General features: G+C 37.5%; 1 protein-coding gene across 4 annotated transcripts in view; it reads right to left on the bottom strand.

Moving 5' to 3' along the window:
* Positions 1 to 25,693, bottom strand: part of pard3ab (par-3 family cell polarity regulator alpha, b) — a 258,134-nt gene that overhangs the window by 99,993 nt on the left and 132,448 nt on the right. For all 4 annotated transcript variants that reach the window (XM_028019835.1, XM_028019834.1, XM_028019833.1 and 1 more), the window contains 4 exons: positions 24,112 to 24,147; positions 10,035 to 10,223; positions 9,483 to 9,653; positions 2,632 to 2,782 (listed from right to left, as the gene is read on the bottom strand). In XM_028019835.1, the coding sequence (XP_027875636.1) occupies positions 2,632 to 2,782; positions 9,483 to 9,653; positions 10,035 to 10,223; positions 24,112 to 24,147 (547 nt within the window). The remainder of the gene's footprint in view (positions 1 to 2,631; positions 2,783 to 9,482; positions 9,654 to 10,034; positions 10,224 to 24,111; positions 24,148 to 25,693) is intronic.

A 25,693-nucleotide genomic window follows, 5' to 3' on the forward strand; every position in this document is an offset into this window, starting at 1 on the left:
TTCTCACTTTAACATTATGTTGCACTGATTAATGAGGCAGAGTTAGCGGAAGCTCATTTAAAAAGCTGATTAAAAGTTGGTGCACCAACTCTTCCTCGGCTGTTTGCATTGTGAGGGCTTTTCTGTCAGATTTCCTGTTTGGAGTGACTTGCAATCATCTATCAGAAGCAGAAGCGTTGCTCTCTTTATTTAATTGCATTTTGAATGAGAATAAAAACAAGGCTTTGTGAAATGAAAACAGGGAATTTGTGTCGTTGCACCATCTGGTGTGCAGAAGTCCTTCTTTTCAAGTCATCAGGAAAGTTAACCAGCAATCCATCAAGCAATAATTTATGTACTGCACACATGCAATCCTGCACAGCTGCACCTAAAGCTCTTACATATGCATACGAAAACGCTTGCTAATCTCCCCCACTTTGTCCGACACACACGTTTCTACAAACCCGGTGACTTCAAAGCCATGTCAGAGCCCGCTTTAGGTCACAGCAACAGAAAAGGTTTAAAGATGTGCAAATCCACACAAACAGACACTGTAAGAGAGAAACTGTAAAAAGAGACAAGTTTTGTTCAATCTGTTGCTCCCTGATGTTGCTAAGACTTTGAAAACAGGCAGAATGTGACAAAAACAGAGCAGATGGCACAGATGGCTCACACTGACGGAAAAAAAATGTAGGGGATTTTTTCCCCATTTATTTATCGTCTTTCTTCGTTTCTAAGAGTCAGAAATCAGCTTTTGTTGCAACACTGGGGAGAACGGAATGAAATAAAAACAAACAGTTTAGTCTGATCTGAAATTGGAGCAGCGGGAGGCAGATGTTGTCCTGGGTGGCTGCTCAACAGCATTTAGGTTTAATTCCTGCAACTCCATTTCTTATTTATACCCACTCCACTCAACTTTTAAAGTCGACTCATTTTCTGAACAGAAGCGGCTTTTTGCCCTCATACTACATCATTAGCACTTAAAGTTAAAATTTTTTATTCCATCATGTAAGGATCAAATAAATTATCAATTTAAAAAAAGACTCCTAATCTAAAGTGTTGTATCATATTTGAGTTTTTTAGGACTATATTGTATCTGATTTGATTTCTTGTTTTTTGGTTTTCTCTTTTATTGTCTAAAATGATTGTAAATAGGTTTTCTTATTAATTTTTTTCATGTTTTTGTTCACAGAAAAACTGTCTATTCTCAAATTTTCTGTTGGCCTAAGAATATTTTTTAATGTTTTTGTGAAAATGTGACCATCCACAGATTCTTTCTTTTTTTTGGTGTGAACTAAGAATATTTGTCTTTTTAAAAAGACATTTATGGAAAATTTGTCTATTTCTGTATTTTTTTGTTTTAACTATAAATGTTTATATTCTTTTATGTATTTTTCAGGGAAAATTTGTATACTAACATTATTTTGTATAAACTATGATAAATGTTTATCTTTTTTATGTTTTCACAGCAAATGAGTCTATTCACAAACTTTGTTTAATTTACATTTTTAAAATTTTTTATTGTGAAAAATGTATAGATTTTCACACTTTGTCGTGTGAAATATGAATATTAATCTTTTTTTAAATGTTTTTTGTGGAAATTTTGTCTATTCACCTTTTGTCCTGTGAACTAATAATATATTTCTAATGTTTTTTTTTTAAAATGATTTTTGCCAGAAATTCTTTTCACAGATTTTTTAAATGTAAACTAGAAATGTAATTTTTTTTTTGTGGAAATCCAGCAGCTCCATTTCTTTTCATTGGTGCTGGTTGGCTGAACCCCAAGTAGCGGAAATAAGAAAAAACTTGGATTTTAGCCGTGTGATGTTTCCGTTTTTGGCTCCTATGAGAGTTTCTATTAGCTTAAAAGTAAATTATTGCTCGTTTTTGCCGATGCATTTGTCAGTCGGATGCACCTTTGGATTGTTTGAAAGGATAGCTTCACAGGTTTGTTACTATAGTGATGAAGAACCGTTTATAAACACTGTTGTTTCTAATGGAAAATATCAAAATTGTAGCATTACTTTAATTTTCAGTCACGTCGCCCAGCTCTTCTTAGTGCTAGTTTAATGAATAGATTCCTGATCTCACGTTTAATTTGTGTTATTTAAGACAAAAAACCCCAAAACGCTCAGCGGACTAGTATTGCAATAAAAAGAGCTCAGTGGCTCATCTTCTACTTGATTTAACATCCCAGGTTGTTAATATCGGTCTGTGTACTTCAGGGAACAGCTCTTACAATCGCCTTTTCCAGATTAATCTGTAAATACAGTTTGCAAGTCCTTTTAGAAAATCTATTAAGCTTTTTAATATTATCAGAAGGTGTTAATAAATCCAGTTTGAAACTGTGTGTAGATCATAAATATCAGAAAAAAAGTTAAGAGTGTAAAGACTGAACACAAATACTGACTGCAGCATATAGAGACTTTGATATCAGGACTTCTGTTTTATGGGAAATTCAGAGGAATAAAGAGAAGCGAGAAGTTAAACTGTCAGGCTGCTAAGAAGAGATGATCAGAGGAGATGAAGTCTACTGCTCCACGCATCACAAATTTAAAATGTAACACTTGAAAAAGTAAAATCCTTCTGACATTTTGTATGTAAAGAAGCCCTGCGTTAAAACAGGGGAAGCAGAGAGATTTGCATCGTTACCTATTGTACGTGGAATCATTCCTTGACGTGGCATCAAGTCGTCATCGAGGCCTTCCAGGCCACCGTAGAGGGAGTGGGAGATTCTGCGCTCGTGATCGTCCAGACTGGTGTTTACGGTCTGCTGGGATCCCAACGGGTTTCCTGAAGAATCCTGAAACAAAGGGAAGAGATGATAGTTGGTGACTACAATCAGCATTCAACACATTCAGTTTCAGTGATGTTCATGAAAAACAAGCGATAATTCACTTTGGAGAGAACTTCTCCCCATACTTCTCTGTGGTCTTACAGATATTGTTTGATTTTCGGGTAATGCTGCTAGTTGATTGGTTCATTGTGTCCGAACAACGAATGAATAATAATGAAAGAGTAAATGGATGAAGTGCATACTAGAGGGAGAGAAAATGATTTTCTTTCCAGGTTACAGTATAGACACGTTGCAGCGTTGTAGCTGCTAGCTAATAATGACTAGCATTGGTACTGGCTGTCAAGATGTCAACATAAAATCTTAAATATATGCGTGATCTATATATATATATATAAATAAAAAGAGACACAGTGATTTGCTACTAATTGTCAACACTATAATAACCAGATATTTAAAAAAATACAGAGGGAGGGGGAAATAGGTCAATTATGCTAGCTTGACTATGACAATCGAAACATGAAAATGTGCTGTGGAATTTGATGCGTTTCAGTTCAGTTAAAAAAAAAAGAAAAAAAGGAGACCACATTCTACCTCTGACAGATCATCAGTAGAGTAGGTGTTTAACTTGAAATATGTCTAATAAATACAGCAGTCACTTTGATAACAACCAATCACAATTGGCAAATTAAAACACTGCGGTGAATTTAGGAAAACTTAATATAGTAAATATTTGAATTGTGTACTTTAAGAATATCTAGTTAAGCATACAAATACTTACTCATCATTTTCCATTTTGGGCAATATTCCTTTCAATTTGTTTTTAAATATGACCATCCTGAAGCTTAAAAACATTGTATTTCATTGTTTTTAAGTATTGTCAATAATGTCTTCCAATAACATAATTACCTTGTCCTTTTAACACCGCTACCACTGGGGAAACCATTACTGACAGTATGTCATGTGTGTTAGATGTATTAAATGTGTGAGAACGTTATATATATCATGCATATATTTAAGATTTTATGTTGACATCTTGACAGCCAATACCAATGCTAGTCATTATTAGCTAGCAGCTACAACGCCGCAACGTGTCTATACTGTAACCTGGAAAGAAAACCCTCTAGTATGCACTTCATCCTGTTTCTTTTGATAATGTGTCTCTTTTCTCCATAAAATATATTTACGACTACTTGAATACAATGCCTAGATGTAGTTGTAGAGGGTAGGCTTGTAATTTATAATTTCAATTTGCATAATTTATTATTTTTTTTCTCTCTCTACCAAAATTTTGACAATTTTAGTCTTCACTCTGATGCTTTGGTCTTAACTGGCCCTTTTATTGAAGAAAATGTTTGTTTACAGAGACTTTATAATATATTTTATTTGTGGCTTCATTTTTTTTTTAATTTTGATGTCTTTCAGTTCTAGTGTTAACTGTTCTTAACTGTAGTGTTAACTGGTAAATTAAGGTCTACTGATCCTTTAGAATGCATTCTTGCATTATTGTTCATCAAAACAACAATATTTTTATTTATCACAATAACTTCTGGGACAATTTATCGTCCAGCAAAATGTGTTATCGTGTCAGGCCTAGTAGAGGATTCTGCTAAAGGTAGGGATATCCCTAGCAAATCAGATTCAGAATTATTTTTTCAATCTTATGGACGTCTATTGACAATGTGGACCAGAACAAACAAAAGCGTTTTCTCCAGTGCGGTCGTCAGAAAATATGCCTGGAGGGAAGCAGCTTTACTAAAATGCTGTGAACGCTAATGGACAAGCAGAGGAGCAGGTCTCCATGCTAACGCGACCTGTGTGATAACAAGAATAAATGAGCTCAGATTTTCAACAGGCCATTGAGTCACCGGCTGTTAACAAGCCACCTGAGCCATGCAGAAGAAGGTTAACTCGCCACCAGCCTGACATTTCCCTCAGGACCCGCGATGACACTTCCTTGTTTGCTGGACAAATAGACCATTTGCAGAGTGCGTCACCCAGCAGCTCCCGTCCGCACGTTGGCGTGGGTGTCTCTGCCCTTAGTGTTTGTCCATTGGATCGTTGACTCCATTGATTTGCTGGGGCTTCTGCATTTTTTGCTGACGGAGATGACAGCCCTCGCTATGAAGATAACCGCCGTAGCTGGAATCACGTAACGAGAGATAACGCTGGAGTCGATACTGAAGCCAAATTACCCCAATCGATGGCTGTAACTGGCCAGGCTGGGATTCGATTTTGGCAAAAGGTCTTTGACCAATGATCTTTGCCTCTTACTAAACAGCTAAGGTGCTGCAGTAACCACCACAGACAGGATCCTGGAGCAAACATCTGTTTTTTATAAAGGGCTCCAAATATGAGAACCACAGCAGGAAAGAAAAAGAGAAACGTGAAGAAGTGGGGATTTATTAGGTCATAAGTCAATCACATAGCAGCAACTCAATGCTTTTAGGTATTGAAGACAGGTTGTTGCTACGAGATGGACTGGTCCAAGATTGTGTTGTTTCCACGCACATAGGCATGTAACATATTAGATATGACTTAAAAAAATCTATTTCAGGTCTATTGGGCCTCTGTCTCTTTAAAATCTCCCGCTCTTTCTGAAGCTCCACTTTCAGGAAGTCATTGCAACATGGCTCCTCTATTAACCCTTTAACGTTTGTTTTTACCTGCGTTTCACTGAGAAGCAGCTGCTGTAACAAGCCAGGTGTTTGCTAATTGCTGCTGGCTAGTCTGAAGGAGCTGAATGGGGAGTCACAGGCCAGAGCTGATGAATTGTTTATGTTGGGGTGCAACGATTGCAGTTTTCTGGCCCATCTACAAATCCAGCCGTCAAAGGATGCAGTCCCTGAATTCGGACACAGTTTGTGTCAAATTTCATCAGTTTATAATAAACAAAAATCAGTTTGTGCATAAAATTCTGAAACTTAAATGATCAGTATTGACCCATTGCAACTACATTCAAATCGCCATGACGGATGTCGGAAGTGAGGGACAGAAGTATTGAAGAGAGCAACTGAAATTGTTTTCCAACGTTGTTTTTATCAGTTAATTCATGGCTTCTTCTAGTTCAGTCCAGCTAATTTGTCTTTGAACGCAACACGCCTGGTTGGGGCTGACAGGCAGGCGGCGGTAGCTAGCTTAGAAACCACACAAACCTCCTCCCTCCTGACGTGTTCATCAAATTACCGACTTTGCCTGAATTCACACCACATGATTTATGACTATGTCATAAACAGCATTTCCCCTTTAGACCGCAGCGGCCTTAAAAACGCACAAAAGACGAGATGCTAACCAGTTTTTCCCCATACATGCTAGGCTACATGGCGGTGCGGCACTGCCTCCATGGTTAATGATTAAACGCGTACCTTCTCCATAAAGCGATATTTGATATCTTTCTAATTATACACACTTATAAACTATATGATATTTTAAACTATATTTAAACTATATTTTTACCTTGTAAAAAGTGTTCCCTGCTGCCAGTCATTATTATTAACAGCTGCTATCCATCTTTCCTCATTAAAAGTTATAAAATAAAATGACAAACTTGGTTCGCATCCTTGTCTGTTTGTGCAGCCAACCGTGCAGCATCCTATGACCATTTTTAAGGGGAAATCATAAAAATTAAAGCGATTTTAGATTACAGATGTCTGCTTTTAGCCCAGCTTTACAGGAGTGTTTTCGTCGTTTTGATGTCTGTCAGGGCGGAGTGGGTGGAGTTCTGGAGAGCGTGACGTCACGTGCAAAGGGTCAATTAGGTTAGCTTAGCTGCCTGGATTTTTCTTAAATAGAAATCTTAAAATAATTATTCAAAAATATAATTAGACATGGAATTAAGCAGACTAAAATATTTTTGAGCATTCTGAATTGATTCAGAGGATTTCTATACAGAATTGATTTTTTCTGCTTGTCAGACAGCAGCAGTAGAGTAATCTGCAGTTACTTAATTCATTATTAAATCCCTTGTGTTTGAAAGTGTGACGGCGCCAAACTCCCCCCAAACAGGACAATGATCCTAAACAGAAGAGGCATAGGGAGAAAATATTGATTTCTTGGGCCTGAACAAGATTGTGCAATTTGAGGCGAAATGTCAATAAGCAATTGAGACGACAATTAAAATGTTTCCACATCAATACGTTTAAAAACACAAACCCGGCCCAGCTGGCATTTAATATAAACTGGGAATACTGAAGCAGGTTTGAGCAAATTACCTCCAAACAATGGTCAGGAACTGACATTAATCAACGGATAAAGTTCTAATGGAGTCCAGATTTCTCTAATACCAGATAAGGTCTTCATTAGCAGTCTCTCTGTTTTAAAGGTAAACAAATGACTGAAATAACAGCAGAATGAAGAAAACCAATCAAAACTTCACACGGAGCCAACAAATCAACTTCGGAAACAAACTAATTTCAAAGGTCGCCATATGGCGCAGCGACTGCTGGCTGCTCTTGACTCTAAATGAGGTAGTTAATGAATTGGCCGACCGAGGATCGGGGCTGAAATGCCTCCGTAATAGCAGAGGGGATTTAGCAGGCCGACGTCGCATCGACAAATCACGCCGCAGCTCATTGCATATTCCGGCTGGTAGCTGAGCTGGATCCCAGCGGTGGTGTGGAAGTGCGCTGCTCTCAGTTTGGTGTGTTTCTGGGTCTGGGTGAAGAAGCGGGAAGCAGTTGGGCTTGTGATTTATGCAGCGACAAACATTTCAGATTGATTTGAAATTGGCTGTCAGGGGATGGAGACATGGGGAGGAAAGTAAATACAGGATTATTTGATCCCATATGTCAGGAAAATGTCAAAATGAGCCAAGGCTCTCATCCAACGGTAATTAGTTATTAGAAGAGCTTTTTTAAATATTTGACTGACAGGCTGGGGAGGACGCCATTATTCTCCAGTAGCTTAAATCTGCAGTATGTAACTTTTATAGAAATGTTTTTTACATGTTTGTTAAAGCTGTCACCATGTCGTTACAGATAAACATGAGCCAGATAATCTGTGAAAAGACTGATCACGTCAACCTTCTCCCTGAGCGATTATTGCTGTCTGAAGAAAAGCATCGATCCCGACCAAAAACAACCAATCAGAACCAGAAGGCGGGTCTTAGCACTGTCCATCAACCTGTATGCGCTCCTCGATGTTCTAATGGTGGAAAAACAGCTTACAGTCATCGGAGGCCATGCTAGCCAGCATCAGCATTCATAGCCTTGACTTAAAGGAACTCAGTGTTTCAGCTGTTTTGCAGTTTTCTGTGAGCTTGTTCCAGATATGTGGTGCATAGAAGCTGAATGCTGCTTGTAAATCATGTCTGTACAGTAAAAAAAAGTATGAAATTGGTTTCCATCCTTCTTTTGTGGAGCGTTTTCCTATAAACAAGCAGACACTTGGTCAGCCGTAGGCCGTGCCTCCAGCTATGCATGTGAAACAAAGAGAAAGACTCTCCAAGGCTGAGATTTATCCAGTCGTAACTCTCCCTGAGAAGTCTTACCACCCGACGCGTCGTCTAAGCAAACAAACGCAGAAACAGACCTGAAAATACACACACACACACACACACTACACACTCTTATATGCATACATAAATGGGAGGCTGATGCAAACATGTGCATACACGTCGATGCACACCGAAAAACACCTCCAGGCTTAGCCTCTGCTTTCAATTACCAGGCGGACCGAGGGGAAATCTAAACTTTGACACACCAGGTTGGAGAAGGAGAGCGGGAAAGCCTGGTAGCGCCAGAGGCGTACACTCGCACACCAACACTCACTCAGCCTTCGCTTTCAAGCAGGCGACAGGCCGAGGTGTACAGGGAATGTAAAGACATGACACTGAAAGTAGGTAAGAAAAAAATAAATAAATAAAAATGGCGCCGCTTGGTGTGCAGCCTGTTTTCATTCCTCCACCTGCCCCATGGGAGGCGTGTTAGTGTGTGAGGGAGGGATTGGTAAATCACTCTGACCTGGAAACTTTCTGGTTCTACATGAAATAATTAACCGATGCTTACATGACCAGGTAGAGCGCTCAGGGCGCAGTCGTGTTTTTATCGCTGAAGCTTCACGTTGGTACTAAAGAGTCAACAAACATGGAAGAGATAACATCTTCAATCTAAAAGTGGCAAACAACTATGATACATAAAGCTGTGCAAAGTGAGATTACAAAAATAAATTAGCTTAATGGAAACGTTTTTCTATAAAATGTTTCTGCGGTAGAATGAGGGGATTTTTTTGGCTGCATCAAAACCGGAAGTTACTACTGGTGGAAATGACAAAAAAACAACAACAGGAAGTGGTACTACGATAATGATTTTTAAAGACTTATCGCATCAATTATGTTTCTTATGTAATGGAAACAACGCAATTGCAAAATTGTGTTTTTCGATATTAGCAGATTATTGACAAAGTTTTGCACATATTTGTAAAGGAAACGTAGCTGGTGTCTTGGGAAGGTATTCCTAAGCAACAAATTTTTTACCGTTTGTTGCATTTTACTTGGATTCTATGTAGACCAAAAAAAGTAATAATCATACAAAAAATCTAGAATTTAGAGGGAAAATGCTGCTTTATAACAAAAGTAAAACCGTTAAAATAAGACCATGAAAAAAGTGTAATTGGATTCTGCTGAAAGCTACATAAGGTTAATTTATCTTGTGATTAATTGATTAACTTATTGCTTATTATGACAGGCCTAATCGCTCCAGTCATTCTTCACCTCGTTTCTCTTGGCCACTCGTCGGGCCACAATCAGCTGGATCATCCCGCGCTTGTTGCCTTCTGTTGACATCGACTTCCTCAGCGTCTCCATGGCGTCTTGGTTGGTTTTCCCCAACAGCGATTCGCCGTTCACCGCAATCAGCTGGTCGTTCACCCTCAGTCGTCCATCCTGTTTGCCAGACAAAGAGTAATGGTTTATGACTCCTTACACTGCAAAAACACAAAATATCACCAAGTGTTTTTGGTCTAGTTTCTAGTGAAAATACTTACAAAATAACTTACAAGTAACTTTTCAGAAAGTTACAGAAAGTCTTTTCAAGTTAATTCCTTAAAATTGATGAAAAAGTCATAATTCCACTTTTTTTTAATCAACATTGAAGAGTTATTTATTTAAGCTCGTAAGTTAATTTTATCTTATTTCAAGTCTACTAAGATATTTTCATTAGAAACTAGACTACAAATCCTTGGTGATTTTGCATGTTTGCAGCATATTAATAAGAAACTTCTCTTTTCTGCTCTAAAAGTTCATAAACAACAGGGAGCTCAGTACCTTGCAGGCTGCTCCACCGTTTATGATTGACTTGACAAATATGCCGAGATCTGCGTGGTTTTCCTTGGAGCGGTTGCCTTTCACGCTGACGCCCAAACCTGCAGAACCCGAGTCGCTGAGCGGGATCTCGAAGGTCAGGAACTCTCTGGTCCCATCGGGAGTCAGGACTAGTTCATCCTCCTCCATTTTCTACAATAGGAACAAACAAACACATCCAGATTTAAAATATAAATTCTGAAAATATTCAACTCAGGGATGGTCAAAGTGCGGCTTGTCGGCCATTTACGGCCCTCTGAAGGGTTTTGTGCGGTCACCCCGACACTTTTTCCATCTTGTAAGAAAAGATTTTACAACAGTTTTTAAAAAAATGAGGTACAAAAATAGATTCCCAATACTTATTGTATTTGTCTATTTTGTGGTTTGACCATCGATCCACTTTTACTCAAACGCAGATCAGCTACAAATAAGAAAACAATCAACCCCAAAAGGTTTGAAACTGTCTTACATTAACGCAATTGCACAAAACATTTGTTATGATTTGCAGTATTTATGTTGCGATGACTTCCTGAAGGCGGAGTGTCAGGAAGAGCAGGAGCTTTTAAAGAGACAGGCCCAATTTGAAGGCATTAAATTACAAAATCAAATTTCTTTCAAGTCATGATAATATAATTACTTGATTGTGCTATAAAATGGCACTATGATAAAACAGATAATACAGCCCCTTTAAAATTATTTTTGTGGCCCTGAAGTGATTTCAACAATTTTGATCTTTATGACAAAAAGTTTGATTTAATTGTTTGCTAACGGTTGTAAAATATGTTTTATTGTCAATGTGGCAGAAACTGTGAGCATTGTTTTTGTCAGAAAGTTGTTTATAAAACCCATAGTGCACCTACTTATGCAGGTACACAAACTTTTCCCAGGAGATGAATCTCAAGTACCAGTGCATTAAAACTCGTATATTTAGAGACTTTTCTATTGTGGAGCATCTGCAGTGGCAAAACAATGTTTCAGTTACATACAACATGATTTTCTGTTGATGATTAAATCATATTGGGCGTATTTTGGCTCTTTTCTTCGTATGTGGAGTTAAAGAATGGAAATAGATGCTCAAACTACCAAGCTAATAACATTAAAAAAATTACCAAGGAAACACTTAGGTGTGTAAAATAAAAAGCCAACAGCTAACTAACAGCCCAGCTGTGTGTAAACTTCCCCATCAATAGCAAACAAACAAATGAGGCATGCTTGGAACCGACCAGGCTAATTTTCATTTCAGTCAGGCCTGTACACTACTAGGCTAACAGCTAACTAGTAACTGAGTTATTCAACCAAACTACCAAGTACGTTTAAGTGTTAGCTAAAACTCAAATGCTGACATTTAGCCAACAGTCTTGTGAGCTAACAAAACAACACAACTAATGATTGTAATATACCAGGCTAACGCCTAACTAGCAACTTAGACATGCTAACAGCTAGCATTATTGACTTAGCAAGAGTTAATTATTTGTTTACTTGTCTTCTTGTTTATTTTTCCAACCTCAAAAACCAAGCAAAGTAGATTAAGATGCATGCCAAGAGTTACATGTTTTATGTGTTTTTAAAGCAAACATTAAAGCTAAAACTGGCACCCAAAATTAAAAACAAAAACGCTAGTTAGCATCAAGTCTCAGTGGGATCGTACCTAGTCAAGCCTGGCACAATTTTCTCTGAGTTACAAAAGTTAAAAAGTCAGCCCAGCAGCATGATAAGCTAGTTTCTAATGTGTCAGGGGAAGGAGAATCCACATGAAAACATGGCACAGATCTACTTCACGAGTTGGCTTGGTGGCTGGCAGCTTACTCACAGCCCTGCGGTCCGGGGGAAAAAGAAATAACTTCTTCGCCTCAGAACTTATGCTGTCTGGTTCGCCACAGTCAGCGGCACACTTGACTGACATCTCTTCCTGATTTCAGAGTTTACAGGTTCTTCCTGGGAGCTATAATTATAATAGACAGTGTGCCGCATTTATGTGCAGTGCAGAAAAGTTTTCTTCTTCTACTGCACTCATTTCAAAACCTATATGTCTAAATAGTTGCAGCTTTGATTACAAGTTTTGGAAATATCCTACAATATAATATTTATAGAAAATATAATGGAACAAGAGATTGTAGTAGAAGAGAAATATAGTAAAATCTGTACCTGAGCCCTGATGTCACCCAGCAACCCGGCACTAACATATCAGCCTAATTGACATGCTGAGAGCTTTCTCGCGCTTCTCTCTACAACAGGTGCTTCTCTCACTTCATTTCTTATATTCATTCTCACTCTCTCTTCCAGTGCAACAATAAAAAGCCATTCTCTCTTGCTTGTTATTTGACAGCTGTCCTGTGAATAGAAGGGTGCGCGCACGCTGCCGCCTGGCAATTATTGTGCACGCCTAATGAATTCAATCATCAGGCTCGGTGTCAGCATGTCATTAGCCCCCTTTGTTTGCTGGGAGAGAGATGGAATTACTCTTTGTGGAATGGAGGGGGGAGAAGAACAGGCAAAGAGGGGATGGGGGCAAAATGAAGATGGAGTTTAGATGAACGAGAGGGAACACAAGAAAAGGGAAAAACAAGGAAGCATAAAAATCACAGACAGCATGGCTATATGTTCTAAAAACAACAAATAATGCAGGAACCAATTATTTGAAGGTATTTAAAAAAAAAATAAGACATCGGAGGAAGACAATTTATTTTATAAAATAATATCCAAGTTATTACAACAATTTATTTTTTAGCATAATTAACAAAAGTGAGTATGGGAGAATTAAAGCTGCAAGTTAACTGAGTGAGAAAGAAATCGGATTAAAAGTAATTATAACATACAAAATCTAATGCTGTCCGAAGATTAATGCTAACTTCCTGTCAATTTATAACCATGAACATAAAAAAGATAACTATTGTTGTGTTTTTGTTGGAATACTCATCAAAAAAAATACCATTTTCAATAACAGGATTTGCTGCTTTTGAAAATAGCAAATAATAATGTTATGGTAGAAATAATATCCATTTAAAATTCCTTCATTTTGTTTAGTTGAGCCAAAAGTGGCCAAAGGAAATGAAAATAGATTTCTAATCTCAACCTTTTAGACGTACATCAGGTCACACGTTCTAAACGTTTCAAAGGATTTTATAATAACAATGAAGACAGGAAAGAGGGAATGCAGCAAAATGTGACAAGGTAAAATTAAATTAAAGACAGCTGCTGGAGAGAGGCGCGACTGCACAAAGAGAGGCTGAATGAAGGTGAGGGGAGCGAGAGGAGAGATGTGCTGAGGAGATGAAGGACAGAGACAAGCACAGCGAGGGTGAAAAGGCGAGGAGCCGAGAAGAAACGGGTGAAAAGAATGAGGAAGCGTGAGCATGACAATGACAGAGCGAGCGGGCGACTGAGTGTGAATGAAGGACCGCCAGAAAGGGATGAATCCATGTGGAACACAAAATGAGAGACACTACATCCTTTCAGTCTCAATGTATATCTTTTACTTTGTCCCACCTTTTCCTTCCACAGCCGTCCATCTTTTTATTCACCTGTCTCCTTTTATGCTACTTTCCTAACTTCTTCACTCTTTTCCAAACTATTCCTGCTCATGTTCTTGTCTCAACTTTCATCACTAAGCTCTCCTCTTTTGTTGCGGTTATCTATATTTTATTAATTTAAGAGAGAAAACTTAAAGTCGTGAATATTAAAAATGGTAAACGAAACCTATTATTGTAGAAATTAAATCCAAAGGCCTTATTATGTTCAATCCATTAAAATTATTAAAATACAAATACAGAAAGTGTTATATTTTATAAAACACTTGGGAGCCATTTGCCTCAAAGTGGCCAAAATGCAACAAAAATTAATGATATCAAAATATTTATCCAATTAGAATAGGGAAAAATTCTATTGTACGACGTCTTAATGTTTTCTGAAAACAGACTAGGAAAAAAGAAATAAACTATTTTTTAAACTCTCGTGGTTTTGTAAGGATATTTGTAATATTTGTGATTTGTTGTATTTTTCCCGCTTTCGTGTAAACGGTTATTTTTCCAATTTATAACATTTTTGTTACTGAGAAATATTGATTTTCTTGTTTGTGTGTGTTCATAAAAAGATGTTAATCAATGTTGTGAAATTAGCTTTGCTTCTGTTTCACATCGTACGTTTTGTAAGAGAATATGAAACTTGTTTTTGATTTGATTTATTTATTTCAAACAGGTTTTTAAAAACAAGAAAAAATAAAGCAATTAGTAGGACAGAGAAAACATTTGCATACTTAAAAAACAAAATAATTAGCTTACCACTATTGTTCTGTGTGAATAGAAATTGGAAGAAGTGAACACTAATTTAACCCTACACATATCTCAATTTAATTAAATATATTGGTTACTGACTCAATATTTATCAAACGAGTTGCATTAGTTTGCAGTTTAAAACCAGGATTTGGTTATTTTGAGTTCAGATTTTAGTTTATAAGAATCTCTTGGTTGTTAGCTTAGACAGTGATGCTGAGAAGCATCTGTTTGTAAATTAATGATGAAATTGATAAATTGAGTGACTAAACTGATTGATCTGATTTAATATGGTTTTCTCCATTGGCTGCCACCATCTTTAATGTTTCTTAAACAATTAAATTGTATTTACTTGTATAACGCTAATTCATAATATGTAATTTTTACAAAAAAAGGAAATTAAACTTTTAATGAACATCTTACACCCTGAAAATCTTTGTCTTCTTTATATTCAACACATGAGTCTATTGTCTGCATTTTAAGAACTACAACTCCACTTTTTCCCCTCTGAAATGATTAAGAGTTTGACGGCAAACTCAAACAACCCGGACATTTTGATGTCTTCTGGAAAAGTTAGCAGAATGAAATTAAAAACAGAAAGTTGTGGGCGATGATTGCTAAGGAGGAGACAGAAGGAGCCGGTGATGGAGGTGAAAAGGAGGCAGTGAAGGGTGTAATTGGTCAGGAGAAGTGGAGCGTGGCGGCCATTGTTGGCTGCTTACTGTAGCATCCATCTCCACATGCTCGTTCTGATTCTGCTGCTGTATTTATCCACCGCCATTTTGATAGACGCACTTCGTAAGTTCATATGCGACCTGTTGTGTTTGCTTTATCATCCATCTTTTAAGTGAAAATAAATCCGCCCTCTCGTTTTAATCCGTCCATCAGTTTCTGATTCCTCCTTTCCACTGTCCGTCTCTTCCTCTCTCCCAGTGGCTGCGATGCGCCGCGATGATAGACCATGAATATCAAATACCTGTTTGATCGACTGGGCTGAGAGCAGCTCAGCATGGGAGGAAGAGAGAGGAAGACCGCTGTGTGTGTGTGGGTGGGTGTAGGTATGTATGTGTGTGTGTGTAGGTGTGTGTACATGTTGGTCATGTTTCATTCATGTTTTCATTTTAAAATTCTGTACATATTCAGAATTTCCAGGTTGATTTCTTTATGGCAGATATTTTCAGAGAGACTTTAGATAAAACACCAGCAGAAGAGGGATGGATGGATGGATGGATGGATGGGTAAACGGATGGATGGATGAATAGATAGGTAAACAGATGGATGGATGGGTAAACGGATGGATGGATGGATGATAGGTAAACAGATGGATGGATGGATGGGCAAACGGATGGATGGATGGATGGATGGATGGATGGGCAAACGGATGGATGGATGGATGGATAGGTAAACAGATGGATGGATGTAAAGATGGGTAAACAGATGGATGGATGTAAAGATGGAAGCACCATCCAAACAGTTGACCAAATAATCAAACCCAAATTTCTTTATCAGACTTAAAAATATCCAAATCAAATCCCACAGTTGATATTTTTCCTGTCTTACTGTGAGAACAAACTAAAAATAAAGTAAAATGGCTCCCGAAAAGACGAAACACCGTTTGGAGGAGGAACCATCTGATGCTCACATCTAATCAGCCGCCCTCTCTCCGTCTCCGTGGCGGCCTCCAGAACCCGTTTGTGTCCCGATCCGATCGGAGGAATCACACCAGCAGCTGCTACCAGACGCTCCACATATGTGAGCGGCAAAAAACGGAGCTGCAGTCTGAGACAGAAAGATCGAGAGTTTCTCAGTTTGTAACGTCACAGCGAGAGACGGAGGAGGCTGGTTTAATCATGACAGATAAGGGCTTTAGACGAGCAAGGGTGGGATGGATGGATGGACGGATGGATGAACAAAATGGAAGGATGTATAGATGTATGTATGTATGGATGGATGGCTAATCAGACGTCCAGCTCCTAGCGTTGGATGTGTTTCGGTCAACTGACAGCTTGAAGTGTTGCTTTAATGAAACACTAAACCCGTTTCTGTTTTTCTGTTTTTGTTTTTCTTTGCTCAACGCAGCAGAGAACCTGAAAGAGATGCAAACATTCCTGAACTCCACTTTGACAAAAACTTACTCCATGATTCCCTCTGACTTTCCTGCTCACGTCCAAAACTTATGCAACCTGCTGAAATACTTGCTGTTCTCTATTAACTTCACTGCCTCCTGGAACTTCAATTTGCTGTTTTTGAGGTTCAGCAAAACAAATTTTAATAACAAAACTTCACAAAAGGTTTAAACCACACTGATTTCTGCTATAATTTTATGAAAGTTTTTGAACTCTGTCTGCAAACCTCAATCTACACAAAAACACATAATCTCTAATATTGGTTTAGTTTAGAGTGGCGATATCCTAGTTAACGTAAAATAAGGCTAACTTGCAAATAACTTTTCAGCAAGATATAGGAGCTTGTGGCAAGGAAATGATTCCTTAAAATTGCAGAAAAAATACTTGCTTCATTGGCAGAATATTCCACTTGCCACGAGACATTTTTCCCATGTTATAAATGAAACTATCTGCCAATGAAACCAGCACTTTTTCATTAATATTACGGAATTATTGACTAAAAACAAAAACGTATTTCTTGCTGAAAAATTACAAAATTTTTTTAGAAACTTAAACATTTGGTAAGATTTTGTGTTTCTGCAGTGCTGGTTGAGTTAAAAGTGCGGTTTGAATGCATATGTGAAAGCCAAGCAGACCGGAGACCGCTCCAAAAGCAGGAAGCGGACTACATTGCATGGCATTCTGGGTAAATACAACCAAAACAAACACGCTAGTGTAGCGAGAAACGGCTGATGGATCTTTACCAACGACAAGAGAAATCCTACAACCACTAAACTTGGACTCCATTTTTGTTTACATTTTGTGAAGTGGGAAGATGAACTTAGTGTCGTCTTTGTGTCATTTTCTTCAGTGGCTGTTGGTGTACCGCCCCCACAGGTGAGGAGGGGAACAGGTTTTTTAACACTGCGCAGTGTGAAAGAGAAATGCAGCAGCTGAAAATGTAAACAATGTTGCATCTTTGTCACTTAAACTCAATGTTTCTGACTAATTTTGAAAATTTGTGGTAAAATCAGAAAAAAATGCAGAGATGTGTGGATTTTGTACAAATTTTTCAGATTTATGACAAACAGGAGGGACTTATTGAGGTAATTTGCAGTCTAGAGGGCCACATAAAGAGGAGGGCCAGATTTGGCCCACGGGCCTCGAGTTTGACACATACATCATACATGTGTTACTTATTTACGTCTTGATCTGGGACCTGAGTTCGAATTCCGTAACACAAGAAAATGATATAATAAAAGTTTAATTTTAACTGAAAATCATCAGAAAAAGAACAAATATATTAAATAAACTGCAAACCAACAGAAACATGGACATATTTTTGCTGTGTAACGCTTTGTCACATGCTACCATATATCCGTAGCATCCCAGCAACAAAACCCTTCATCATTTCTCCACATTGCAACAGATCATTGCTCCATAACGGCTTTGTGAGCCGAGAGGAGACAGACAGCGTCTTGGCACTGTGTTGATGCTGCACTACTGCTGCTCCTCTTGATGGCTTCTCAATGCAGCATTGCAGTAATTTTCCATAAGCCTGTGTGACTAATGGCGTAAACAATGGGGCTGAATGTTCATGTTATGGAGCCATTATGGAACCATCAGAGCACGGGGACGGGGAGACGGATGCCTTTGATCAGCTGCATTGTGGGAGCCAGGTGCTGGGGACGGGGATTTGTGTCTTAAGAGTGGCTTTTAAGAGCCTCACTGACACAAAGAGACGGCGCAGAGGAGGAAGAAAGAGATGCAAGAGCTGATGAGGAAGAGACAGGAGAATATCCAGCTAAGTGTTTTGTTTTTACAGACCATTGGTGAAGCAATGGATCGCTAAAATGACTTCTAGCCTTTTGTTGCAGCCATACAAATTAGCTCATTTCCTTATACAGCATAATGGGCAAAGTGTTGTCATGCAGAAGTTACCTCAAGCTGCAAAAGTTTAGCAACAGATCACTAAAAAAAACACACGAGGCTGGAAATTATAATTAAAAAGTGTGACACAAAGTTAGGGCAGCAACAGCCACTGCAGGAATGTGGCTCCAGTTTTAGTCCCTGGAGAAATCTCAATAAACGACATTTTTTCCACTTCAGTTGCATCATGTCTAATGTGAAAACCTTCAGCTGAAAGATGCTAATCGAAAAAAATCCCAGCTGCAGCGCTGGGAAAGCATCCAGAAATCCATCTGCATGCAACACACCGAATTAATGCCAACGCTATATAAAATATTTATAGAATATTCATATAATAATGGAGCAATAATGATGGTAACCATACAACTTTAAAAATAAAACATTATAGTCAATGTAATAAAATATTTAAAAAGAGGAATAATCAAAACATAAGTAAATAAATAAAATGTACACAATTGAGTTGAAAAAAATATAGAAAAATATGTAATCAATGCATATTTAAAGATTATTTAAAAATATAATAATAAAAAAGTAAAAAGTAGAAAAAGTATCATCGTTGTACTAAAAAATAAAATGCAAAACAAAATTAAAAATTAAAATTTTGTCTCGACTGCACTAAATGTGCCAATTTTTGTCTTTTTAAACAAAAAAGGTAAAACAATGAAAAAAAACTAAGATGGAGAATATATATAATTAAAAAATAAAATACAAAGTAAAAATTATATAATATACAGATTAAATTGCAAAACTAGATGAAAAATGAAACAAAACCCAAGGTGTACATTTTTAAAATAAAAACTTAATATGAACATTTTATTATTTATCTGATATGAGCAAAAAAAATCTAAAATATTAAAAATTAAAAGTAGTTTTAGTTAAAACAAAATCTAAATATTCCAATTTTTGCCTTTTTAAAATATTTAAAAATTAATAATTTCAACGTATGTGTTTCAAATGTATTTATGTAAAATAAAAAAAATAAATATTTAAAATAAATGTAAAAATTATTTTGAATTATAAACTACTGTCCTTGCAAAAAAACTTTTTAAACAATGCAATACATTTTAGATAAATAGAAAAAAAAAATAATATTATTGAGATGATCATGATTACTGTCAGAAATCTGACCTTCTCTACTGGAAACGCTTCCATTTATTGAAAATGTGCGTCCATTAAAGGGCCGGTCCGCTCTGCTTGGCTCACACAGAGTCCATAAAACCTCACACCATCACTGCGCTGCTTTATGGGCAGCAAGATGTTTAAAATGAGGTGCCTGACAACAGATAACATCTGAAAGGCGCTGAATCCATTATGGTGGCTGATGTTCCGGGAATGGGAGCGGAGAAAACAGACTCATCTGGAGGCCTGGAGGCAGGAGGGTAAGAAGAGACAGATAGGGGGCAGAAGGAGACGCCCCGCCGTGGAGCACTTGCTCTATCTGCTTGGCTTTTCTTCACATGGCTGCATTGATTATCAACAACTACTAAAACCTGACAGATTCGCACTGAGAGGAAACCAAGTAAGTCTTCCTTTGAAATTACCAACAAGTTTTGGGAGAAAAGCAAATCAATATCCAATTTCTGATCGTTTCTAACAGCTACAGCAGCCCCACCCCTAATGGTGACCCTAACAAACTGCATAAACATGGATTCAATGCTTTTTCACTGCACTGTTCACTTTTTCAAACTTCTTAGTAAATTCATTAATGACACATCGTCTCCTATTTGTCTGGGGTACAAGTATAATGCAACACTGAAACCCAGAACTAAATATTAGTTGGCAAGCTAAGTATTTAGCTTCAAGTTCAATTTTTAGTTAGTAAGCTAAAATAACTTAGCTTCAAATTTAGCTTCAAATAAATATGTAGCTTTCTAACTAAATATCCATCTTAACGCTACATATTTATATTGCTAACAAAAAATTTTGTTTGAAGCTTAGTATTTAGCTTCAAATTGAATATTTATTTAGCGAACAAAATATATAGCTAGTAAACTAAATGTTTAGCTTGAAGCTAAATACTTAGCTTGCTAACTTAATATTTAGTAAGAGACTAAATATTTAGCTTCAAAATAAATATTTAGTTGGCTAAATATGTTGCTTCAAACAATATTTAGATGGTTAGTGTTACATTTACTTCCGTCTCCTGATTGTTTGTTGTTTTTATTTTTGTGTTTTTGTGTTTTAGCTGGGCTGGTGGCGCACCTGAGATTGGTGAGTGATGCGTGGCGTGTATGAAGCTGCTGCAGCAGCGGAGTTTTGGTGAAGAAAAATAATTGAAAGTACGGTGCAGGAAGGCTCTGGAAGGGAAAGAGTACCTTCACCTCGGGACGGATCCACCCAGAGCGGAGCGCCGGAGGTTTTTGGCCGGGATGAAGTTTGTCTTCTTTTGTTTTGATTTGTTTTTGGAAAACTGGCTGGACGCTAAAGAATTTTAGCACCGGGGAGTTACACGCCTGCTAAGACCCACCACCGACAAAATCACGTGTGGTGCGTTTTTAGGAAAAGAGAAAAACTAAAAAAAGTAAAGAAGAAACTATTAAACGGATGATGGATGAGGGCTCGCCCCTGTCAACGGATAGCAGCTGGTTGAGGAACTCTGATCGGACCCGTAAGGTCAGCCAACACCACACTGTGTTCCGTCAGGAGCCCGTTTTGGTTTCTCTGTTCCTTTTGTCTACATCAATACGCACTTATTGTTGTGGCCCCACTCTCCCGTAACCAGCAAAAAAATAAGAAGAACGAACAAGGGTGAGAGTAGCAGTATGCAACACTAGCTAATCAATCAATCAATCAATCAATCAATCAATCAATCAATCAAATGTTATTTGTTTAGCAGCTTTCTTCAACAAGACATTTCAAAGTTCTCTACATCATAAAAACACAAAGTCATAGAACACACAGTCGACAACATTACATTTTGCACATCAGATTATTGATTAATGTTTCATGATTAGCTTTCAAAAGTAACTAACCAGCTGAGTTTTAGTCGAGATTTAAAGGGACTCAGAGTTTCAGCTGTTTTGCAGTTTTCTGGAAGTTTGTCCCAGATCTGTGGTGCACAGAAGCTGAATGCTGCTTCTCCATTTAGCTTGAAGCTAAATACTTAGCATGCTAGCTAAATATTTTGAAGCAAAATATGTAGCTTGCCAACTAGATATTGATTATATACTGACTGAATGGAACCTAAATTTTTTCCTCCAACAAGCCAAATTAATTTCTGACTGTATAACAGTCCCCATAAAAAACGATGAGCTCAGTGATATAATAATTGCTGGTGTGTTTGTCTGCATTCATGTCAACGCCGCTGATATATGTCATCATGTCTGAACACGCGAAATACACCAGCTGTCGTCACGGCAACCATTAATGTCCCACCATAACACTTCGTCATGACGAGCATCATCCACACAGCTGGCGGACACAACCGCCAATCAAATTAACTGGCCAATTAAACTCGTAATGCGGCACGCAGAACATAACCAATTACCTGTAGTCAGCCAGATGCAACCTGAAGGTAAAGCCAGATGTTTAATTACAAAACTGGATGTAAATGGAGAATTATGAAAATCTGAAGGGCTTTCAAAAACAAGCCCTGAAGAAGGAGATGAGCTTTTAATGGCCGATTCAATGAAAATGGTTTCAAAATAAAGTTGGGAAAGAAGATATAATTGAGATTCTATGAGATGCTGTTCCGTCTGTCAAGCTGCAGGTTGTTTGGCGTTTTGATTTATGTCTGCATTGGTTCTTCTAATAAGTTATAGCAACGCCTGCTTTTGTTGGATTTCAACTTTCACCTCAAAAAACGTCAGTTTTTCTGAGGCGCCTTCAATACAGAAACCCTTAAAATAACTGATAATTATCCATAATTTTGGTCTTTAATGTGAAACCTTCACTTAATGGAGTGATTACTTGTTTAAAATAAGATTATAGTTGATATATTTTGGAAACTTGAGCGGTCTCTCTCGCTCTAAAGGAAGTCTGATTTCTGATTGGTTGCTCGGTCCCTCATGATGTCTCCACAACACTAATATCTGTCTACATCTCATCTCAAAGGTTTTGTCTTTTAGGTCGCAGAGCTTTGTTAAACTTTTTGAGATCTGGATGAATCTCAAAAGTTTTTACCACCTTCATCTCTTTTGTGTCCATTTTTCCAAGGTTCCATTTTTTCCTCTATTGACCCTTTGAATGCGAGAAAGCGGACCACGCCGCCATGATGGATGTCTAAACAAGCCTGCTTACAGCTGACAGCGTAATAACGCTTTTATTTAGTTGATTTTATTGCAAAACTGGTCATAGGACTCTCAGTGTGTTTGCGGATTTGAAGCGAATAGTTTTTACAAGGTAGGAAGATTAACATTCATATACTTTATAAGTAGATAAGTTTAGTAAAATGCAATCAAATATTGCTTTATGGAGAAGTCACATGTTTAAGCATTACTAACCGTAGAAGAAATGTTCCATCATTTTGTACAAAAACAACTTGTTAGCATCTAGACATTGGAAGTTTTTAAATCTGCTGCAGTGTAAGAGGAAACACCGTTGATGATATAGTCATAGAAATCATGTGATGTGGATTCAGGAAAAGTTGGCGATAGGGTAGGGCTAGGGTCTGATCAAATCAACAAACACGTCAGTAGGGAGAAGATTTAGGTCAATTTTGAAAATCACTCTGGCTTTGAGACCCAAATAGGAGAGCTACTTTCACAGACCAGATAGCTTGACCTGAATAAGAAGAAGCCATTAATATACTGGCAAAACCAACTTGGTAAAACAATCACAGTCCCTCCATTCAACAGCGACTCAACGTGAATATGTGATGCAGCTGGAAAAGGGTCAATTTGGACACCATTTAGTAATATTAATATTTTTCTTTTGGCAGTCCTTTTTCTGTATGTGATCCAAAATTTGGGACCTCCAAACGTTTAACACCAAGAACCTGATAGACCGTTAGCAGACAGAAGGCCTTTTAAGACAATGTTTTCAGTTCTGTTGGGAAGTTTAAAGTTAAAGGATCAAGTCTGGTTCAAAATCTTTGAACTGGGTCATAAACCCAATTTTCTAAGCTAACAAACATGATCACATTCTTCACTTTGGGTTTGAAAAATCCTCTAAAGGTAATTCTTGGATTTTAATTAGTAATTAAACATTAATTCCAAAGCCATTAAACTTCCTCTTCAAAATAAACTAAAAATAAAACAAGTTAGTATTGATTGTCAGTCGTTATTTGGATCAGAAGTGAACAGATATTAGTTTGGTTAGTAAGAAATGTAATTCTAGTTGAGGTTTATACACAGAAATCTGATATTTTTGTAAATATTTTAGAGATAGCTCCTTGGAAAAGTAAACAATTTAAACTTCAGGCTGATTTTTTTAAACATTTTTAGTTTGACGTACTTTAACATCACAGCAAAATATTTTCCAGCACAGAGAGAAGAAGGTCAGGTTGATATCGCAAGCAGACAATAAAAAGCTTTTTTCGTGTTTCGCTCTAAGGGGAGTTAAGGAGCAAATTATCCTGCAAAACACAACCATTAAACTATGATTTGACAAAGCAACTTCAGGAAGAGATTAAAATCAGATTTACAGACTGAATACATGCAAAATCTAATGTTTTGATCCCAAATGGGTGATAAGGTTTACTGTTCCTCCCAAAAGAAATAAAGAATATTTACGCAAAGAGATGCCGCGGATAAATAAAGGAGCAGAAAAGTGAAAGTGCAGGCTAGAGTTGGGTCTTACCAGGTCTCTGAGGGATTGCTTCTGGGGTTCAGCGCTCTAAAAAACGTGGAGGGAAACGGGGAGAGGAAGCAGAAGAACCAAAAGGAGTCAAGCAACAAATATTCACAAACTGAAACTGTTCAAATTTGATGGTGTGAGTTGTTGCAGATGGAGGAAGATGGAAACATGAAACGGAGAAATCAGCATGCAGAAGATGGGAATGTTGAACCTCAGCCAACAGATTGACAAATCAGCCTTAAATTTTTAACTACGTTATAGAAATAGTCTTCAGTTGTGATGCAAGGGAAGTATGGCTCTCCGCCCAGGGTGCTGCACCAGCAAAGGGCAACATGAGCACCTCCAAAAAACAGTTAGCTACAAATGTAAAGGTTGCCATTTCACTGCTTTTAAGGGACTTTCTGGAACAAAATCTAAAACTTTTACTGGATAGTTCTATATTCAATAGATATTATTTAAATCTATTTTATTTTTAAAGAATAAAAAACAACAGAACATCAAGTTTAATGCTTCTTTTTCTAGCATTTGAACCACATTAGATTGGGGTAAGCTAGAAAACCACGATGTACAGTAAAACTGACCTAATTTTAACTGATGAAAGATTAATAAAAATTACTGGTGGGACTTGATTGAAGATTTTAATTAAGTTATTTGCAGAGTCGATAATTAATTAATTGTATTTTTATTTTAAAAATGGCAAAATAAGCAATATTTTCAATTGAGAAACCCTTTTTGATTCTAAATTATTGAATAAATATCAAGTATCTGCTCTAAAACAGAGATATTTCTTGTTTTTAATCGGTTACTTAGGTTTTTCAACCATCAGATTTCAGCAACCCCTGATTATACATGGGGCTTCTTTAACGTTAGCAGTTTAGCCTGTTTAGCACCAAGATGCTACTTTTAGGCTCGAACAGCTTCGCTAATAGGCTAAATCCTTTTGGCACAACTTGAACGTAACAGTAGACTTTCCCAGCAACCAATCAGATTTTTGTTTTAAATCAAAAGTTAACCCCCACTGAGCCAAGAGAATCGGCTACATCGTTCATTGTTGTTGTTAGCGGATGTAGCTTGTGCATCAGATTTACAGACGTACCGGAAACGCAACACGACGGTTCCGACGTGAAACTGCTACCATGTCTGCAGCTCAGACCAGATGTTAATTTAAATATCTTTGAAAATGTATTTTTATTGCTGTCCCATTTTGTTTGCTTAGCATTTTTTTATTTGCAGTATTGTTTTACAGACTAAATGCTTCAACCTGATGAAAATGACACGGAGCAGCTCACAGCAATTTTCCTCCAAACAAAACGCCATTCATGCTGTTCTTTTCTCGTCAAAGCGTCATACAAACAAGACTTTTTTTTCCCTGCTTCACAGACAAAAAAAAGGTTTATTTTGTTTGGTGGGAACGGATTTGTTTCAGCTGAACTATAAAAGAAGAAAATACAGCGAGGCATTCCTGGCAGCTATGACGCCCACACAGACTCAGAGGATTGGGTTGCCAGATCCCGTTGCCATCCGTCTCCAAGCAGCTGATACAAAGACTTGGGTTGTTTTGTTTTACAGTTTGTTTTGTTGCCTG

The sequence above is a fragment of the Xiphophorus couchianus genome, chromosome 6 (assembly GCF_001444195.1).
Source record: "Xiphophorus couchianus chromosome 6, X_couchianus-1.0, whole genome shotgun sequence".
Classification (NCBI taxonomy): domain Eukaryota; kingdom Metazoa; phylum Chordata; class Actinopteri; order Cyprinodontiformes; family Poeciliidae; genus Xiphophorus; species Xiphophorus couchianus.